General features: G+C 41.2%; 2 protein-coding genes across 2 annotated transcripts; both read right to left on the reverse strand.

The window, feature by feature from the left end:
* Nucleotides 1-3,560: 3,560 nt before the first annotated feature.
* On the reverse strand, nt 3,561-12,569 carry fem1c (fem-1 homolog c). The gene is made up of 6 exons (XM_041042438.1): nt 11,218-12,569; nt 7,722-7,891; nt 7,401-7,589; nt 6,472-6,983; nt 5,780-5,956; nt 3,561-5,607 (listed from the first exon to the last, which is right to left on the reverse strand). The coding sequence occupies exons 1-6, from the start codon at nt 11,759-11,761 to the stop codon at nt 5,343-5,345; spliced, it is 1,857 nt and encodes a 618-aa protein (XP_040898372.1). The 5' UTR covers nt 11,762-12,569; the 3' UTR covers nt 3,561-5,342.
* A 409-nt stretch (nt 12,570-12,978) lies between these two features.
* On the reverse strand, nt 12,979-17,293 carry tmed7 (transmembrane p24 trafficking protein 7). The gene is made up of 4 exons (XM_041042830.1): nt 17,204-17,293; nt 16,698-16,903; nt 15,485-15,730; nt 12,979-15,092 (listed from the first exon to the last, which is right to left on the reverse strand). Exons 2-4 carry the CDS (start codon nt 16,854-16,856, stop codon nt 14,856-14,858), a joined length of 642 nt encoding a protein of 213 aa, XP_040898764.1. The 5' UTR covers nt 16,857-16,903; nt 17,204-17,293; the 3' UTR covers nt 12,979-14,855.
* Between the last annotated feature and the right edge of the window lie 222 nt (nt 17,294-17,515).

Consider the following 17,515-nt stretch of genomic DNA (forward strand, 5'->3'; position numbering starts at 1 on the left):
CTATATATGTATATAAGTGTCTCCACTCACAGTATGCCAAACTCATTTACTTGGGACTTTGGAGTGGTAGTGCAGTATTAAAAGTACAACAAGACAATCACAGATATGATGCAGATGAAAACCCACTGTAGTTGACTGTGTCACAGCTAGAGTCTGTGTGAATGTCTCAATGTGCTATTTTCTGTGGTGTTCTTCTGAAACATGTCATCAGCTCAAATTCATATTTATCATATCTCATGAAATTCAGAAAAGTTACAAGGTATGAAGGTGATATAAGAAAACACAGTTTAAAGGATATTTAGGCATTTTTTTGAAGCCTATCTAAAAACATAACTTACATATAAATATGTACATCAAAGACACTGACAGACAAATTAAGTGGGTATCTTCCACAAAATTCCCTTTTTGTGTTTGCATAGATGGCAGATGGACAGTAATGAAAAGAGGAAATTTGGTACGAAAATGACAGTAACTTTGGAAGATATCCACTTCATCTGACTAACTCAGACTGTTGACGCCTTGAGTTGTACAGAACAAAGACTGTGGATTTTGTCCCCGACAACACGTCACACTGAAATTGCCTTGAGACAGGATCTTTTAACAGGACAGGACTCGTTACTTTTTGTAATGTACACATCGATATGTCATTATTGCTTTAAGACAGGCTTCAAACTGTAAACCCATCTTTCAAGTATCTTTTGGGCTCTTAAAGAGGATCCCAAACAGAACATCGAAGTTTATGAGAGCCATTTATGTTTGTGTTTGCACAGCTTCCTGCCTCTGGGTAATGTCCACTGTATCCTGTCCATCAAACACAACAAAAACAACACAACAACAACAACAATCACTCTCTTTGGAGCTGGCAGGGAGTCTGCATCTTACTCAAAGACAGTTCAGCAAAGTAGATCCTCACCAGCTTTATTGCTTGGACTTTATGGGCAACCCTCTGACTCACGGACAACCCCTCTCTGCAAAGCTGACAAGTGATTTTTCTAGAAAATCTGGCTTTTGTAGACACAGTCCTCCGACAAACAGAGTCCTCACATGGCACAGAGCTCATTTCAGCTGCACTCCTTTCTCTCTCTTCTTTGCTCCTTTTTAATCTCTCCTTCCTTATGTCAACGTCTAGTTCGGCACAGAGCTGACGGCACTGTTAACCTCCAGTGGCAATTTAAGTGGGACTGCCCCGCATGAACACTCGCATGTTTTACACTGCGCTGTGACAAGCCTCGACTTGTTCCAGGTACTGAGACCCAGAAACACAGAAACACCTATGCTATATACTTCACAATTACCGTCAATGAGAGATGTTAACATTTCTGAGGAGATCTAGGTTAACTGAGCTTACAGAAACACAATTGAGATAACAGGCTGGAAAGGAAGAAGAGTCATAGAGATGGGGCCGAATTGATTTTCCAACTGATACAGTTCCCAGTAGTACGTCAGTCCTCACACCAGGTAAAAACAAATAACCAAGTGTCTTCTTTCACTTCATAAAATCTGTGCTATTTTTGGCAGGTAATCCTGGGTGTGGTTATGATAAAGCAAAATAGCAGAGTTCAATGACACTGCTCGGAGTGGCCCTGCCAGTAAATCATGTGAACTTGTTGTTTGTGAGAGACACATCCCAAAACAACCAGTTTACACCTTTATCTCCTTCTTGCTCTCTTTCCAAGAAGTTTTCTCAGGTTAGCTAAACGAGTTTTTGTTGTGTAAAAGCAAACAGCATGGTTTCCAATAGAGAGCGGTGGTTTGAAAAAGGTCCCCTGAGGTAAGGAACTCCTTGTTTGTATGTCACGAAATGGATTGTTCTGCTATGACACACGTAGATGGTGAAAACGATCTACCCAGGCCTGCTCCGTCCTGCCTCAGCTGCTGAATGCGCACACACATACCTACAGTGATCGTGACTCATTAAGTAATTCCCACTCTCCACTTTGCTAGAGATCCTGTCAGTGACTAATCAGAGAACATTCAGGATAGGTGTGACATTCTGGGACTGTTTGCTGCCGCTGTACGTGTGGACGAAACAGGTGGCGAGATCCTCACAGTGACAAAAGATGAGGGAGGAAAAGTCATCTTTGTATTTGCATTAAAATTTGTTGAAGATAATGACCTGTTTCAATTGTGACTTTAATAAAACGCAACAGATGTGTAACCAAGACAGTATTGTGCCTCTTTGCATATGAATAGCTCCATCATCAAGTTGTTAGATGACAGTTCTTTTATCGTCATCCTTTCACAGGTTTAAACCGGAATATCAATGAAGTTCAACCCTAAAAGAGGGAGAATGAAACAGAAGTGTTTCTAACTAAATTTCTCACTAAAAGCTAAAAGCGTCAACCTGCTGGTGGCACTGAAGAAAAAGCCCAGGGTTCACCAAAGTCATTAGAGTTCATACTCTGGGCACAGTGAACGTTTGAACATATTACATATGAACATCACAATTCATCAAATAATTGTTGAAATATTTCACTTGGCGCATTTTTGGGGACTATTTTCGGTCGTGGATTAATACACAATGAATACACTTATGAAGGAACATGTCACCAGCTGCAACAGTGTGGCACGTTGATGAATTTAAAAGGTCTATGTCTCAGAGGGAACAGTCACTGTTTATCAGGCTTTAGATTCACAGACACAGTTTGATATGTTGTGTTACAGAATATCATCAGCCTTACCCTTGAACCATTTTATCTTTACTGTGTGGGATGCCAGATTCAATAACATACTATGTATCAGCTACTGTACCTGATAGGATCAATTCATGTTATTTCTGAGCTCAAAGACAAAGCTGGGATCTATTTTTCATTTCTTGGTGTATGGCTAAAAGCAGACACATTTAATTAGTTCCCATGACTGAATGGGTAAATAATGTCAGTCCATCACTCATCAAGGCAAAACAGCCCAAGCAGAGGACCCAGTCAGCCACTGTTGCTCTTTTAATTGCTTTAAGCAGCAAGTGTTGAATAAACAAGCCATGAATCGGCAGGTTTTTATTTGGGACAGTTCTTGGAAACAACTGGATGCACAACATGAGCAAGCCCTCCTGCAATGTCAAAGGTTTCTCTGGAGACATTCCAGTCCAGAGGGGTCCTCAGTGTACCCGCTCCCAGTTCAAGAATCTGGAATGAGTCTACCGCCCACTGACTCTGCAGTAAAAGTAGTAGGAACATGGACTTCAAAGAAGCAGCAAAACCAACTGGTTGAAGATTAACTTGTGGTTGTAATTGCATGTAGTCCAAGACGAGTTACAGACTATAAACTTCACTATTTAGCAACCATACTTGTCCAATTTTAAATTTTCTCTATACGCTGGGAAAAAAAATTATTTGAATGGACTGAAAGCAGCCTTTTCCCTATGAAATACCACTTTCCTGAAGGGAAGGATACATGTGGTTTCACTGTCTTCCAGCCTAATTAGGCCATGTGAAAATGGCACCAATTAAAACTGAAACGTAGACGCCTACACAGTGCTAAAAAACCTTATACAAAATTTCCATCAGCAAAACCCCCACATATAGACAAAAGAAGGAAATAAAAGACATTTGGACAAGGAGACAAGTGCAACATGGGTTTATTGTCAAACTGGTTATTAAGACATGAACTTGATTAATGCCATATCAAATCTTAAACTCCGCTGTAGTAAAGTGCAGATTCAAATCAAGTTGCCCTGGGAGTCATACATTTTCTATGTCAGGTTTTGAACTGTCAGGTTAAATAGACTGCAATATGAAATCCTACGAATTATGAAAAGCCCTTTTTTTTCAACCCACACATCTAAAGCTAATGTGCAAACAAGATAATTCACAAAGCTTTACTAATCTGTATGTTGACATGTCCTCCCACTCATTTGTGTCTTCGGTTCTCATACAATTGGACGACAGTTGTACAAAATGAGCAGAACTACCCTAGCTCTAGCCTAGTTTGGAGTCTGGGAGTTCCCATGAAAGGTTTTCTGCAGTGATTGGTTGGTCGATATGCTGCTGCTGCACATGCACAGTGGGCCAGTGTTGGTAACCTTGCCCAGACTTTTCTTTTTTGATCAAGATTATTAAAGAACGATGGCATTTAAAGGTCGGCCATGTATGTATGAACGTTAAGAGGTCACTTCTGTGTACAAGCCTGCACACTCCAGCGGTTGTAGACAGTTAGTTCGGCCGCTGTGGTTTCTAGTGGCAGTCGTGCATTATGGAATCTCCATGAGTGCCACTACACCAAATGCTTGTCATCAATAATTTGTGTCAGCTCAAAAAAAAAAAACCTACTCTGCATACAAGAAACACACCGTGTGGCACTCACTCTTTCACACATACAGACATACACAATCACTCGAATTTCATTCACTCTTTTACAACAATCAGTACAATGGTTTTGTATGTCCCCCCTTCTTTGAGTGAAGTAGGGAGATACTGAAGGAAACGGCAGCAATGAGGTAAACACAAAAACTCATGAGAGATATTGCACAGACAAGTGCCGGCACAGAATACAACAGTCTCTCTTTCCAACAGCCCCGCCTGTGCATAGGAAGAATAAAGCACTTATGGTGTTCACACACATTAAACCCTTCTCGTAAAGCTTTGTTATATACTGAAGTGGGAACGACAAATGAGTCTAGAATCCACAACACTTGGCAGATATCCAGATTTGCATGACAATAACTAAATGTATTGTAAAAGTACAAAAACCTTTAACCTAATGATGACTGAGGAAGGGTCCATGACTGTTGGCAGCAGTGATGGGACAAAAAAAAAAAAAAAAAAAAAAACCTGAAGTCCCAGCATATGTAGAAACGCCTCAATCCTTGCTTTGAGAGGACATTAACAGGCAAAGATGAGGCTGTGTTGGAGCCAGCATGGAGAAAAATCTCTCAAGTTTCATTCAATAAATAGCATTGTGGAATATGCAAAAAAAAAAAAAAAAATCCATGTTTTCTAAAGCAAAAATACGTAAACCCTTTGCTCAGTTCATCCAGAGATACAACTGTGTTTGTCCATGTTGCAATCCACTTCTAATACAGCCACACAGTCAGAGCTGTGGCACCATGAAACAGCAAACAGAGGAAGCAAACGGTCACTCATTCCTCTATTTACTCCAGTCATTTTTCACAACATCCTGGTTGAATGAGGACATTTTTGTGCACAAGGATCTTCAAATTCATACTCTCCAAATAGTCTGAATTTGCAAACCTAACCCACAAAACTGTGTCTTTCAGCTCCACAAACACCTTGTGGGTCTGACAGGGAACCACAATGCTTCTCCAGTCTGTCCGTTCCACTCGATGTAAATCATAGCCCCGCTTTTCAACCATCCATCCATTCCCCTCTACTCCTTCACGATCATTATCTGTGGAGCAAGACGAAGGCCTCTAGTTTCTCAGGGATGTTTCCCCGGTAGTCGAGGCCGTGCTTGACGATAGCCCTGGCGGCTAGGCACTGCAGCGTGGTGTGGTTTATGGGCTGAATGACATTCCTGGCCAGCTCCTTCTCGTCCAGGAGGTCGCAGGCCGTTTGTTGGAAGGCGTTGGTGCTGTCAAAGTGAGTCCCGCAGGAAATCAGCAGGTTCATGATGTCAGGGTGACCATTGGATGCAGCTATGTGCAGGGGGCTGGGGAGAGCACAGATAATAGATGCTTATACTGCTCAATATACAGCACCATAGACTGGTCTGACATTTTCATTACAGCATGCTTCCTTTATTTTCAATAAACCTGGAGAGGTAAAGGAACAGAGCAGGTAAAACAAGAGCATGAGGATTAAAAAAAACAAAATCAACAAACCTGTTGTCATCTTCATCTCGGCTGTTAACATCCGCCCCACACTCAAGAAGGATGGAAGCGACGGTGAGGGAGGGGAACTTGCAGACGGGATAGCGGCCCACACAGGTGGTGTTGCGGTCGACAGCCAGGTGTAACGGACTGTAGCCATTCTTGCCGCACGGCTGGAGCTTCAGGAATCTGAAGATGTGAAAAGATGTCAACTTTTGGGTCAAGAAACAGCAACAAGGTGACAAAGTACTACAAATATGGTAACAGCACTGCATGAGTACAAGACAATTTACCAACTGACAACGAGGACTTCAGGTTTGACTGAACTGCGACACAGATTGTGAGACAGACGCCCTTATGTACACAATTTATTGACAAAGTCACCAAAGGCATTTGGCACTGGTGAAATGTATTGTTTAGTTGAACTAACACTCTCTTTTTCTGAGGAAAATGGGGCTGTAAACTTGAGATCCTGACTGGTGCAAGTTCACATTACCAAAGCAAATACCGAGCAGGGGATGACAAAGCTATTTTCAGAAATGAGGTCAAAGAAAATCACTGTCACAGATTATTTTTTCCACTCTCAAAACTTCTATTTTTTTGTATTGCACACTTAGACGTAAGTGGCCTGAGATCATTTTCAATAGATTTTTCTCACTTAAGACAAACTGTTGCCAGCATAGGTACTTTACACAGAAACTCACCTATAGATGGTTTCCTTCTTGAAGTGGTCCTGCTCTGCAGTACACGGCACTTTCTCTAAAAGACAAATGAGGTGCAGGATGATTGACAGGGCCTTGCTGAGCTGGGCAGGGTCAGGAGGCATCGGCCCATTTTGTTTGACGGCCCTCTCAATCTCCAACACACTCTTGGACAGGATCCCCATCAAGTCCTCAAATGACACCGATGTCCCCAGGAGCCCCTTGGCCCGGTCCTGTAGCATGAAGGAGAAGAGCTCAGCGAATGACAGCAGGCTAGAGGCTGTCATAGGGCTGAGGGGGTCCAGGTTGCTCTGCTGCATGTCCAGCGCGTACTTCCACAGATTGATGCAGCGCTCAAAGTTCCCAGAGTCAGCATAGACAGCGCCTCGGTAACGGATGTAGTAAGATGTGTCCGGATGTTGTGGGCCCAGGATTCTCTCACGGATGAGCAAAGCCTGCATGCGCATCTCATCCGGGTCAGATATCAGTCCGTCCAGCTCTTCTCCGTTTGTTACCTAGAAGATGATTAAAGGGTGGAGATGTTTTGGGAGATTTTCCATGTACATGCAATGAAGTCAACAACACAAAGATATGAATTGGAACTCCTGGCATTACGCTCAATTTTCATCTGTCAGTTTCCTTAATTCCTGAAAACCCTTTCTGCAAAGCAAGCATGGTCTTAAATGCGCAGCTTCCTTTGTTCCATCCCTTCACAGAAAATGCACAATTTTACAGCATGTGTCTCCAATACTAAAGAGTGTGACTTCCAGGGTTTTCCCTGCACAGCGAATTTAAAAGAAGTCACCTCGCTTTAGCCTGTACTTCCTTGACCAAAATCTGACTAAGTTAGCAATAATAAATCCTATTTCGAGAGAATTAAAATACAGTGCAGAACCACCTCAGGACGGCGCTGAATGAAAAGACAGACTCACCTCCCTGGCGTAGTCATATGCCATGATCAGCTGCTTGGGTTCTGGTTTATGGACTATGTTGTTACTGTCCATGTACCTGAGGTCCATGGCTCTCTTCCAGTATTTTAAAGCTCCAAGCAGATCTCTCTTCTTGTCCACAAATGTGGCTCCCAAGAGCTCCAGGGCATCGATGCGTTCCATGTGGCTCGTCTGCAGAAAAAAGGACATAATTTTTTCATATTTCTCCAAGATAAATATTCAACAGATTCAAAACTGCATAACCACAGCCTCACACACATCAATGCACACAAACTCTCATCTGTAAACGACAGAAAGCCTGACCTGCTGGTGCGTTGTCAGGTAGTCTACGATGTTAGTGTGGCCTGTGACACTGGCAGAAAGAAGGGGGGTCATGCCGTAGCCATCCTGCTCCATGGAAGCTCCATACTGAAGCAGCATCCGCATGATCTCCAGACTGCCTGACTCTGCACAGTCATGAAGGGCTGTGTTGCCTGTGGACAGAGAGAATACACATCTTTTAATAAAAGGATACACAAGAAGACAGACAAAGACACCACACAGGTGCTTGGCCAGGATTCAGGGACAAGTATAGTCATTCAATGCTATAAATAAAATTTACTTCAAGTTAACTCAAGTCAGCTCTTGACAGTTTTTGGAAACCTTTCTGCTACATGTGTAGCCAGCATAAACAAGTAGAGAACATGTAAAGGAAAGACACACACATTTAATTGACGTTAGTATAGCCATGCTGTTAGAGAACGAGGTAGTTGTGGACACTGCTGTTATACAACCACTGGAAAACCCCAGCTGAGCCACAGCACTTTTCTGATAAAGCAGAAATGTTTCTTTTTTTTTATATGTACCGGCTGGTGTGCAGGAGGCTGGAAGGATTCTCCACAATCTACACAAAACTTGTCATTTGAATAAGAAAATGCTGTTTTGAGCTTAAAAAAATAAATTAACCAACGTTTCTTAATTGTTTCTAAGGCCTGGAGACAGGGCTACACAAGAACTACAAGGGTACTACTCACTCTGCACACTGCCCTTTTACTTTGAACATATTCAAAATACAGATCAGCTGATAACAGGATTATTGTGGATAGTGCCACAGAACCACTTTTTCTGTTGTGCTCATTTCCACCCAATGTTAGCTATTCAGGTGAAATTAACCTTGTTTACAGTATGTGCGTGAAATTCCCAGGGTTACTCTCATTTGGACAGAAACTCGCAGGTCATGCTGTCTATAGCTGCAGCACAACTTTATGTGAGTGAGTGAACCTTTTGAAAAGAATACTTTCCAGAGGGAGATATCAAAACGGGGCCCACGTAGTGCGAAAAAATTCTAAACTGAAAATTCTAAACAGAAAAATCTGCTTCCTCCCCACACAGTCTGTGACTTGTTTGCTTTCACTTGGTGTGTGTGGCACATCATAAGTGAAACCTGGCAAGGCTGTGATTTAACAGCTATCAAAACATATAACAGAGAACATTTTTAACTGAGACGTATTAATGTTCTGGTAATTCCCGAATGAGTGCGCATTAAATGCAAATTTCAGGTTCTTTACTTTTACTCAGTGCTGATGATGAATGCAATCCTTGTCTGAGTTCAAAGACTGAAGGAATATTTTCAGGGAGCCCAAATTCAATATTACTACTTTTAGTCAGGAGTGAAGCTGTCTGATGTGTTTTTTTTTTTGTTTGTTTTTTTTAATAAATACAGCAACTCTAAACTTATCTCCAGACACTAGATTCCTGTAATAGGGTTCCCTCGATGGTGATGCCCATTGACATCTTTTCAGTGTTAAGGCAAACAAGACCTTGTGCATTCAGACAAAGCACTCTGAATAACACTTAAACGTGTGGTTTAAGCCTATAGTTTACTAACAAGTAGCTGAAGGACATGAATCCAAAGCTCTGAAGCTAAAGTACTTTTAAGGCCAAGCTCATCTTGAATATCTGTGTCTTGCAAACTTCTCTTTCCAATAGGTCACTCAGCCTTGGAAGTCAGGGTCAATTATCAACCAATAAACTGAGAAGAAGTTTCCATAGCTTCCTGGAGTTAAACATGGGTAGACAGTGTTCTGGGACAGCACTTATTATCTCATACAAATTAATTCGACATATCACAAACACACATTCATAACACTTCATGTTCATCCTTACCCAGTTATCTTTTCAATGAAACACTTTTGCGTAATGCTGCTTTGCCCTCGCTTGCCTCTAGCCTGCCCCCTCACTATACACCGGCAGCTAATCCATATTCAAGCAGATGAGACCAAATAGGGTTTGTCGGGGATTAATCATTGTTTACACTCTTCATTTTCTGCCAAAACTAACACTGATCGGATTCTTTCGGCATACAGGCCAAGTGTTGACAAAGAAAACTTTGGGGGCAACAGTGCTGCAGCTCTTCTTCTAGTTTATTTTTTTTTAAGATGGACAAGACAAGATAGGTTAACATTTCAGAAAAACTATTTAACAATGCTGTTGCAGCTTTGAATGTCTACCTTTGAAAAAAAAACAAAAGAAAAACAGTGCATATTTCATTATTTTTCAGATATTAAATATCATTTTCTCCGAGGTAAAAAAAAAAAAAAAAAGTTAATCCCAGAACTTAAAAATCCTTTCTAAAGCCAGGGATTAGTCTGAATACTCATTATGGGACAAACAGAATTTAGGCTACCTTAAGCTCAGGAGAGGTGGGCACCTCACTAGTAGGTGTTATTCTGAAGGAATTTAATAAACTGACAAATGTTGATTCATCTGGGTAAGAAGTGAGCTGATCCCAGCTTTTTTAAAGCTATTCAGTCAGCTGTGCGTGGAGTCCACGTTTTCTCCTTCCTCCATCATTACATTTACCATCTAGTCCTTCCTGTTGGTTCAGCTGTTACAGTAAAAGTAATAGTTTAAAGATTTGACAGTCATGCATGAGGATTAATGAAAACGCCACATATCTAGCCATATTTTCAGTACACACAGATGATCAGAGGAGAAGTGAACTAAAGTTCAGGAGTAGTTTGAGACGTTTTTAAAGGACCATCCTGATTTCTTTTTCCTAATATGAAAACTGGCTAAATCTACTGTATCAAGCATCAGTTTAACTTACACATAGCTGCTGCTGCTGCTAACCCACTCCATGAAAGGAGGAACAATACAACTGTTCCAGCTCCTGTTTTTATTGCAGAATAATACTAAAATGCATTTCTTCTCAAGCAGTTTTGAGGTCTGTCATCACATAAAAGCCAACTCTTTAAAACCACAGATGGACACTGCTTTTTGTGTATTTATAAAATACCATCAAGGGAGAAAATGGTTCAGACACACCCACAGACACGTCAAAGGTGACACAGTCAGCTTCACAGCTTTCCATTGTGAAACCAGAAGATCACGTTATTCTGTTGAGTCATCTCAGATGGAAGTATGCAAATTAATTATTATCTCATACCGTAGTTCTCTACTGGTTAAAGTCAAGTGTACTTTTAGATTTCTCTATGTAATCACCTGTGGTGTATGGGTATGAGTATTAGGGAGTATTTAGCTACTTACAATATAATAATCCTCATTTATTGATTGATTGTTCCCAAAGAATACTTCTGCGTGATCTATAAAATACCTTAATGATCTATTCAGCTATCACTTGTCTCACAGCACTGCTGAGTTACTGTGGAATAGGGGATTCAAAACATATTAAACTTGGACAGGTAAAAATCTACTGAACCAGTTTATCTTATCTCATGGTCAGAGATAATGTGGATAAAGGAGGTCACTGTGTGTTATCTGTTTGTTGCTGATAGCTGTGAGTGTGCTGCCCGCTCACCTTTTACACTTTTCCTGTTGACATCTGCACCTTTCTCCAGCAGGAACTGCGCTATCTCCTTGTGTCCCTTGTAGCAGGAAATCATGAGACACGTGTGACCGTGTCTGTTGGCCACCTCCAGGTCAGCTTTGTGCTCCACCAGGTATTTCACAATGTCTAAGTGACCGTCAAAGCAGGCTGCCCTCAGAGGAGTTGAGTTGGTCAGGGTCGTGCTGTTGACAGAAGCTCCGTGGCCCAGCAGGGACTGGACCACCTTCAGGTGACCCGCCGCCGAGGCGGCCCAAAGAGGGGGCGCTCCCTCGATGGTCTCTCCGTCAAAGTTCACCGATCCACCGACCTCAACCGGAGCGCTGCAGCACTCCAGCAGATACTCGACCAGGTCTAGATGGCCGTACCGGGAGGCCATCAGGAGCGGCGTGGCCCCGTTTGTCTTCTCTCCCATCAACTTGGTCACCTCGTGTCCATCTTTGTTCTCCAACAGTTTCTGAAGCAGCCGTAGCTTACCGTCCCTGGCTGCGTTAAATACTGCTGTCTTTAAATCCATCTCTGAGAGTTGGTTTCACTGATAAATAAAAAGGCAACGATGTCCGTGAGACAATCGGTGAACGACAACTCGAGGTGTAAGGTTGCCGTGGACAGGTGGAGCTCGGAACCCTTTGTTTACAACAACCTCCGACTTTCTAGCTAACGGTAGCGTTTAGGTTCAAAGCTCAAAGCAATTCGCTACTTTCTAAACTTCAGCTTTCGAAAATTGGCATCACCAGTCTGCTGTGTAAATATTCATCTGTATTAATAACTCAGGCGTCTGAGAAGACCCTTGGTCCAGTAAAACATTTGTCGCCGAGCTAGCTTGGTGGCTAGTCAACTTCCTCGATCAGTTTAGCTAACCGACTAGCTCCGCTGAGCTGAACCACTTTACACCTCGTTACTGACCGTTCAGCCGATACTGAGCCACTGACATTTCTTCCCCTCCGAGAAACTCTCCTCCATTACATCTGCCTCCTGCGCTTGTCATTGTTCCACAACATACTCCTGAGACGTTATTTATACTCGCTTTCCGAGGGCCGAAATGTAGAAATCCACCCCCACCCGTTGCGACGTGCTGCTGCTAGCTAAGCCTGGGAAAACGACGTTCGGTCTGTCGCTCAGGGGATATCCCCGATATCCAGGCCGTTTTTATTTCACACACACGTCGAGAAACAAACGACAGACGTTACCCCCGAAAACAGCGAATAACAGTCGTCCATGTAGCCACTCAGCGAGATGGCACGACAGTCATCTCAGAGAAGGGGAAGGTAAATAGGGAAGGCTATCCACCCACGGCTCGACCGGATGATCACGACTCAGTTTCTGTCAAATCGCAAACGCAATGCAGTCTTTTTTCTCGAGTACGGCAAGTGATTGACATGTTAACGGCCAATCACAGAGCTGCTAGACTGTTACGTATGCTATTAAAAACAACAAAAACGCGTAAGAGTTCCTGTTCAAGCCCCTGGGACTTTTCTTTAAGAAAAAAATGCCCACCATGGAAAGAGAAACCAACGTCTATAGAAAACACGACTATTGCTTCTGTATTTGCCGGATTAAGACATAATCTAAAATAATCTATAGCTAAAAATGCTGACTGTGATGGCCTTGATTATATCACTCCCTACAGGTTGAAAGGATGAAAAGCATGACTAGAGCATGAATCCAGAAATGTCATCCCTCACTGAAAAACAAAGTGTTTATTAATGATGATTAAATAAATGCATGCCCCGATATTTTAACAGAACGTTTATTCAGCCATCCAAAAAACTTAACACCTTCGCACAATGTCTTGGAGCTGAATTTGTGTCCAAAAATGACCCCCACCCCCCAGAAAAAAGGGCACAAACCTAAAGGGAAATGCCAACACTGCACCACCTACCAAAACTGACAATGAACATATAATAACAGGGGGAGAGTATGACAAAGGAAGCAAAGTCAAACCAGAAATTATGACTGGAAACATATTAAAAATAGATAAACTATTAATTATTATGATGATTTTAGTTGTTTTTGACGAGTTAACACAGTCTCTGGAATCAATTCTGACCAAGTTACACAGATCAACAAGAAAAAAGTGTTGAGTTTTTAGTAACTTTCAGTGGGTTAGATGTAAAAGCCTGTTACATTACACAATGTCTTCTAGTTTTGCCAGGAGGTGACTGGATCTCATTTAAATTAAACTCATGTTTCAGCCATGCCTGTGTCTAAGAACTAAATCAGTGAATTAGTTAAGGAATAGTGAGGGAAAAAAATGAGTAGTTAAGTTAGCGACCACTATATGCAGTGTTTCCTGTGAGCTTTAATGTTTAATTGAATACTTAAGAAACTTGAAACTTGCATGTTCAGAATTTTTCTGAATTTTGCTAATTGGATCAGATGAAGAAATAATAGCGGAACGAATCATAGCTACAGACATTACATTCACTCTGTCCAAATATTTCTTTCTGTTTCTTTTGAAATTGAACTGAGTAGTTGGTAAGGGGATATAATTTTAAATTATAACTACAACTCAAAGTTACTAGAATTATCTTATATTTAAGCAATATTTTGCAAAACAACATGAATTTTACAACAGTACTGTATAAAACAAAGAGGACAAATCGGCCCAAAACATAAATAAGTTGTTGCACTTTAAACAGCAGAGCAAAGGCAGCACTAGATATAACATTGCGTGGACATCAGTGAGAAACAAAGTTGGTGCATTTAAAACTGTTGGCATTGCCACAAAGTGTGCCATTTTCAAACACAAGAGTAGTATTAGAGTTTTTTGCCTGCCACACTGATTCACATGGATGTATTTAAGTATTTGTAAGAGCAAATTCACCTAGGTGTGGTCAAATTGATGCACTGACGGAGACCACCAATAACTCAAACCAAACACAAACTTACTCTCATGGCTTACTGTCTATACAACATCCCTTCAAATAACTAATCTAAAATGACAAAGCTGATAAAAGCAAACAAATATCTAGTCCTTATCACTAAATACAGTGAGGTTTAATAACAAAGAAAAAACAAAACAGGTTTGTTTTCATATCAAAATGCAATCTTTGCCTTGCTAATGTGGTTTTAGAGACCCAATGCTCCGCAGATAAGGGAAGAAATCTACAGTATCCTTACGAGTACATTTAGTTACAATTTCCACTCTCTTAGTTATTTCAGTGCACAATTTGGGCTGTAAAATGGAACAGATGACAGAGAGAGGGTATGATATGATGGGGGCAGAAAAGAATACAAATAAAATAAGAACACATTTAGAAATAATTTCAAATATCCAGAGTACTTAAGGTTTGCCATAACTATATGACCAGCTGCTTGAACTGCCTTAAATACAGATAGTTACAAGCAACAAAATCAAGCCTTTCTTCAGGTTTCTTCTTTAACCCCTCAAAAACAATTTAAACACATCACCTTTTTGCTCAAGACTAATTTGCACAGAGTTTCTAAGAACAGAAGTGCTGAATGTGGATGACATGTCAGATTGTATGACCTGGCAGTTTGATATGATCCAATTGCACATCAGCACTGCTGTTCTAACCAACTCCATGCACATAAGCCCAGTTAAAGATAAAGAAAGTGATGAATTGTATCCCAGAGCTCAGAGGCTGTTATGATCCAACACGTGTTGTAGTGGTCTTCTTGTCAGAGAAGAAGCTTCTCAGCAGAACAACCTGGCTGATGCTGACCACCAGGAGGATAATAGCTTCTCCAATGGACCAAAATGCAACACGGGTGTTGAGGTCCTCTGCGCGACTGCGTCCCTGAGCCTCACGGAGGCGGAAATGTGTCTGGTAGTCGATAACTGACTTCAGGGCCTCATGGATGGACACACAGGCTGATTCCATCTGGAAATAGTCAAAAATAAATAAATAAATAAAAATAAAGGAACCCAAGACGAATATTTAGACTGTGGTTAGAAATTAATGACTGACAAAATAAGATCACTTTGCTTCATAAATTGGTAAAAATGGAATTAAGCATAAAAATTATTACAGATTTTGTAAATAGCAAAACAACATGGACCAACAAAAACCACAAAGATCCAAGTTGTCCTGCCCTAATGACTGCAATGAAACCAACATAGAGAGGGAGAGTGAGATGAGGAGATGAGGAGAAAGAGCTTCCATTAGGTAATATTAAACAAATTTGGGCTCATGTCAGTGTTATGTAAAATGTTACATTCCATCCTTCACATGCAAACACATAAGCATGCACGTCTTCATACACACAAACTCACCTGGGTGAGAGCAGTGACTCTGTTCTCATTGGGGAAAAGTGGAGGATCATCGCCGACCTGGAAGTCAAAATAAACCGTCTTGTGTGTGAAGGTGGAGAACTCATTACTGAAGCAGAACTTGTAGGTGCCATTCTTGGATGCTGTGAAGGTAAAGCTGTCATATTGCTTCTTCATCTCCTTATAGAGTGTACTGCCGTCAGGGTCCTCCAAACGACAGTCCACATCATAATGGCCACCGGTCACCACCTGGGAAACCATAACGACATAAGGACCATTTATTCAGTAACATAATGACACAACATTTTTTCTTTACACACTCTGTCAAGCAGTAAATAGACAAAGAAGAGGGGTGGACAATATGGACAAAACTGTGATGAACACAGTTGTATAATTTTCTAAAAATATATGTATTTGAGTATGTAAAATCTTGAGCTGTCACAGATTTTGGTCCTACTGAGTCATGGAAGCTGTGGATGATGATACGTCAATATAATTATGTCACAATACAATTTGTGAGGAGACTATAAACAATATAGTTAACAATGAATTATCACTCAGTAACAGAAAAGGACAACACAGTGGCTTGTGGCTGTATGCTACCACCTAATCTCAATAAAGACAAATCTAATGAAAGCTAAAGGCTCATCCAGTTTAAATATTTGCAGTGAAATAATTTTTTGGCATCTTCATCTTGTCACAGAAATTATAAAGGGGTGCGTTAACAAAACAATAAAGACAAACCATGCAAACCAGCACTCTCACAGATGTATATGGAAATATGTATAAGTCATATGATTCATGTGGTATATAAAAACCTACTTACTACTGCAACACTCAGATCTAGATCAGGTTTTCTACAGAGACAGAAATTTTGCTTGTGTGGACAAAATCTACCTATTTTGGCCAACAACAGTTTATGTATTGAACATCTGGATGCCTAATGCATAAAGTAATAGTAGTTGTAGTAGTAGTAGTGTGTACCCAATGTACATACAATGTACATGTACGTAATATAGTATGACCATTACTAAATTCATTCTCAAAAACTAGACAAAAACTTATCTGTGTGTAGAAGATATAAAGCTGATTCTAGCCTTGGAGTGCTAATCTCTGAAACCTGATATTGTTGAGGACAGTACGGACTCTATTCAACTCTGAAAATGACCACTTCTCATCAGGACGATTAATAATGCTGGAAAGATGACCCACGTACCTGAAACTCCAGTGTACACTTAGTGCCGATGATAATGTCCTCATAGAAACACTGCTTGGCGTTGTCTGGCAGCTCAAAAGTTAGCTCGGAGCCCAGCACCCACCCACAGAGCAGCTGGGCCCACAACACCCGCAGCAGCACCCGAAAGGATCCGTACATTCCGAAGACTGAAAACCAACAGCTTCAAAGTGAAAACTTAAGCGGACCTGCCGAAATAAACATGAACTAACATGAACTCAACACCGATGGTGGCTAAAAGACAAAAATTGTGACAAAGAAAAACCCGGACATTGATATCAGCGACAAGTACTTAGCTTAAAGCTAACTAGCTAGCAGACTACCCTCTATATTTTAGAGACAAAAAGCCTCTTGGGAGTTGTAACATTTTCCTATAGCTAGTGTATTCGTATATTCTGAGAACAGTCGTGGTCAAACAAGTTAAAGTGAATTCGAATATTAAGATTTCTTAATTCATTATTTTGTCCCAGTTAGTATTAGCTACTCACCTCAAAACGCTCACCCGGATGCGACTAATTCTAAGTAACGTATTACAAACGTGACACGGCATTGGCTGTCATCAGCGAAAGCCCGCCCCCTACTCTCTCTCTCGTTGGTCAACAAAGGAGAGGAGGGGCGATTGTGGGATCACGTGGGCTACGTCCTCATTGTAAGGAAACGTATCGCTCTCTTAATAGTACGCTCCAACGTGGCTGATACTTTAGGTGTAATACTACACCTAAAAATCATGTTGTGATGGGCAGTTTACACGATACCATATATGAGCCCATGTATGAGAGGGACATGAAACAGGTCTGTCA

The sequence above is a fragment of the Toxotes jaculatrix genome, chromosome 7 (genome assembly GCF_017976425.1).
Source record: "Toxotes jaculatrix isolate fToxJac2 chromosome 7, fToxJac2.pri, whole genome shotgun sequence".
In the NCBI taxonomy this organism is placed as follows: Eukaryota; Metazoa; Chordata; class Actinopteri; family Toxotidae; genus Toxotes; species Toxotes jaculatrix.

What these genes read in the sequence shown, in the direction of transcription:
- fem1c (XM_041042438.1), bottom strand. Translation starts at nt 11,761, where the DNA reads ATGGATTTAAAGACAGCAGTATTTAACGCAGCCAGGGACGGTAAGCTA. An exon ending in CAACAGGAAAAGTGTAAAAG is followed by an intron (nt 7,892 to 11,217) that starts GTGAGCGGGCAG and finishes CTCTGTCCACAG; the next exon opens with GCAACACAGCCCTTCATGAC. An exon ending in ACCTGACAACGCACCAGCAG is followed by an intron (nt 7,590 to 7,721) that starts GTCAGGCTTTCT and finishes TTTTTTCTGCAG; the next exon opens with ACGAGCCACATGGAACGCAT.
- tmed7 (XM_041042830.1), bottom strand. Translation starts at nt 16,856, where the DNA reads ATGTACGGATCCTTTCGGGTGCTGCTGCGGGTGTTGTGGGCCCAGCTG. An exon ending in AGTGTACACTGGAGTTTCAG is followed by an intron (nt 15,731 to 16,697) that starts GTACGTGGGTCA and finishes ATGGTTTCCCAG; the next exon opens with GTGGTGACCGGTGGCCATTA. An exon ending in GAGTCACTGCTCTCACCCAG is followed by an intron (nt 15,093 to 15,484) that starts GTGAGTTTGTGT and finishes GACTATTTCCAG; the next exon opens with ATGGAATCAGCCTGTGTGTC.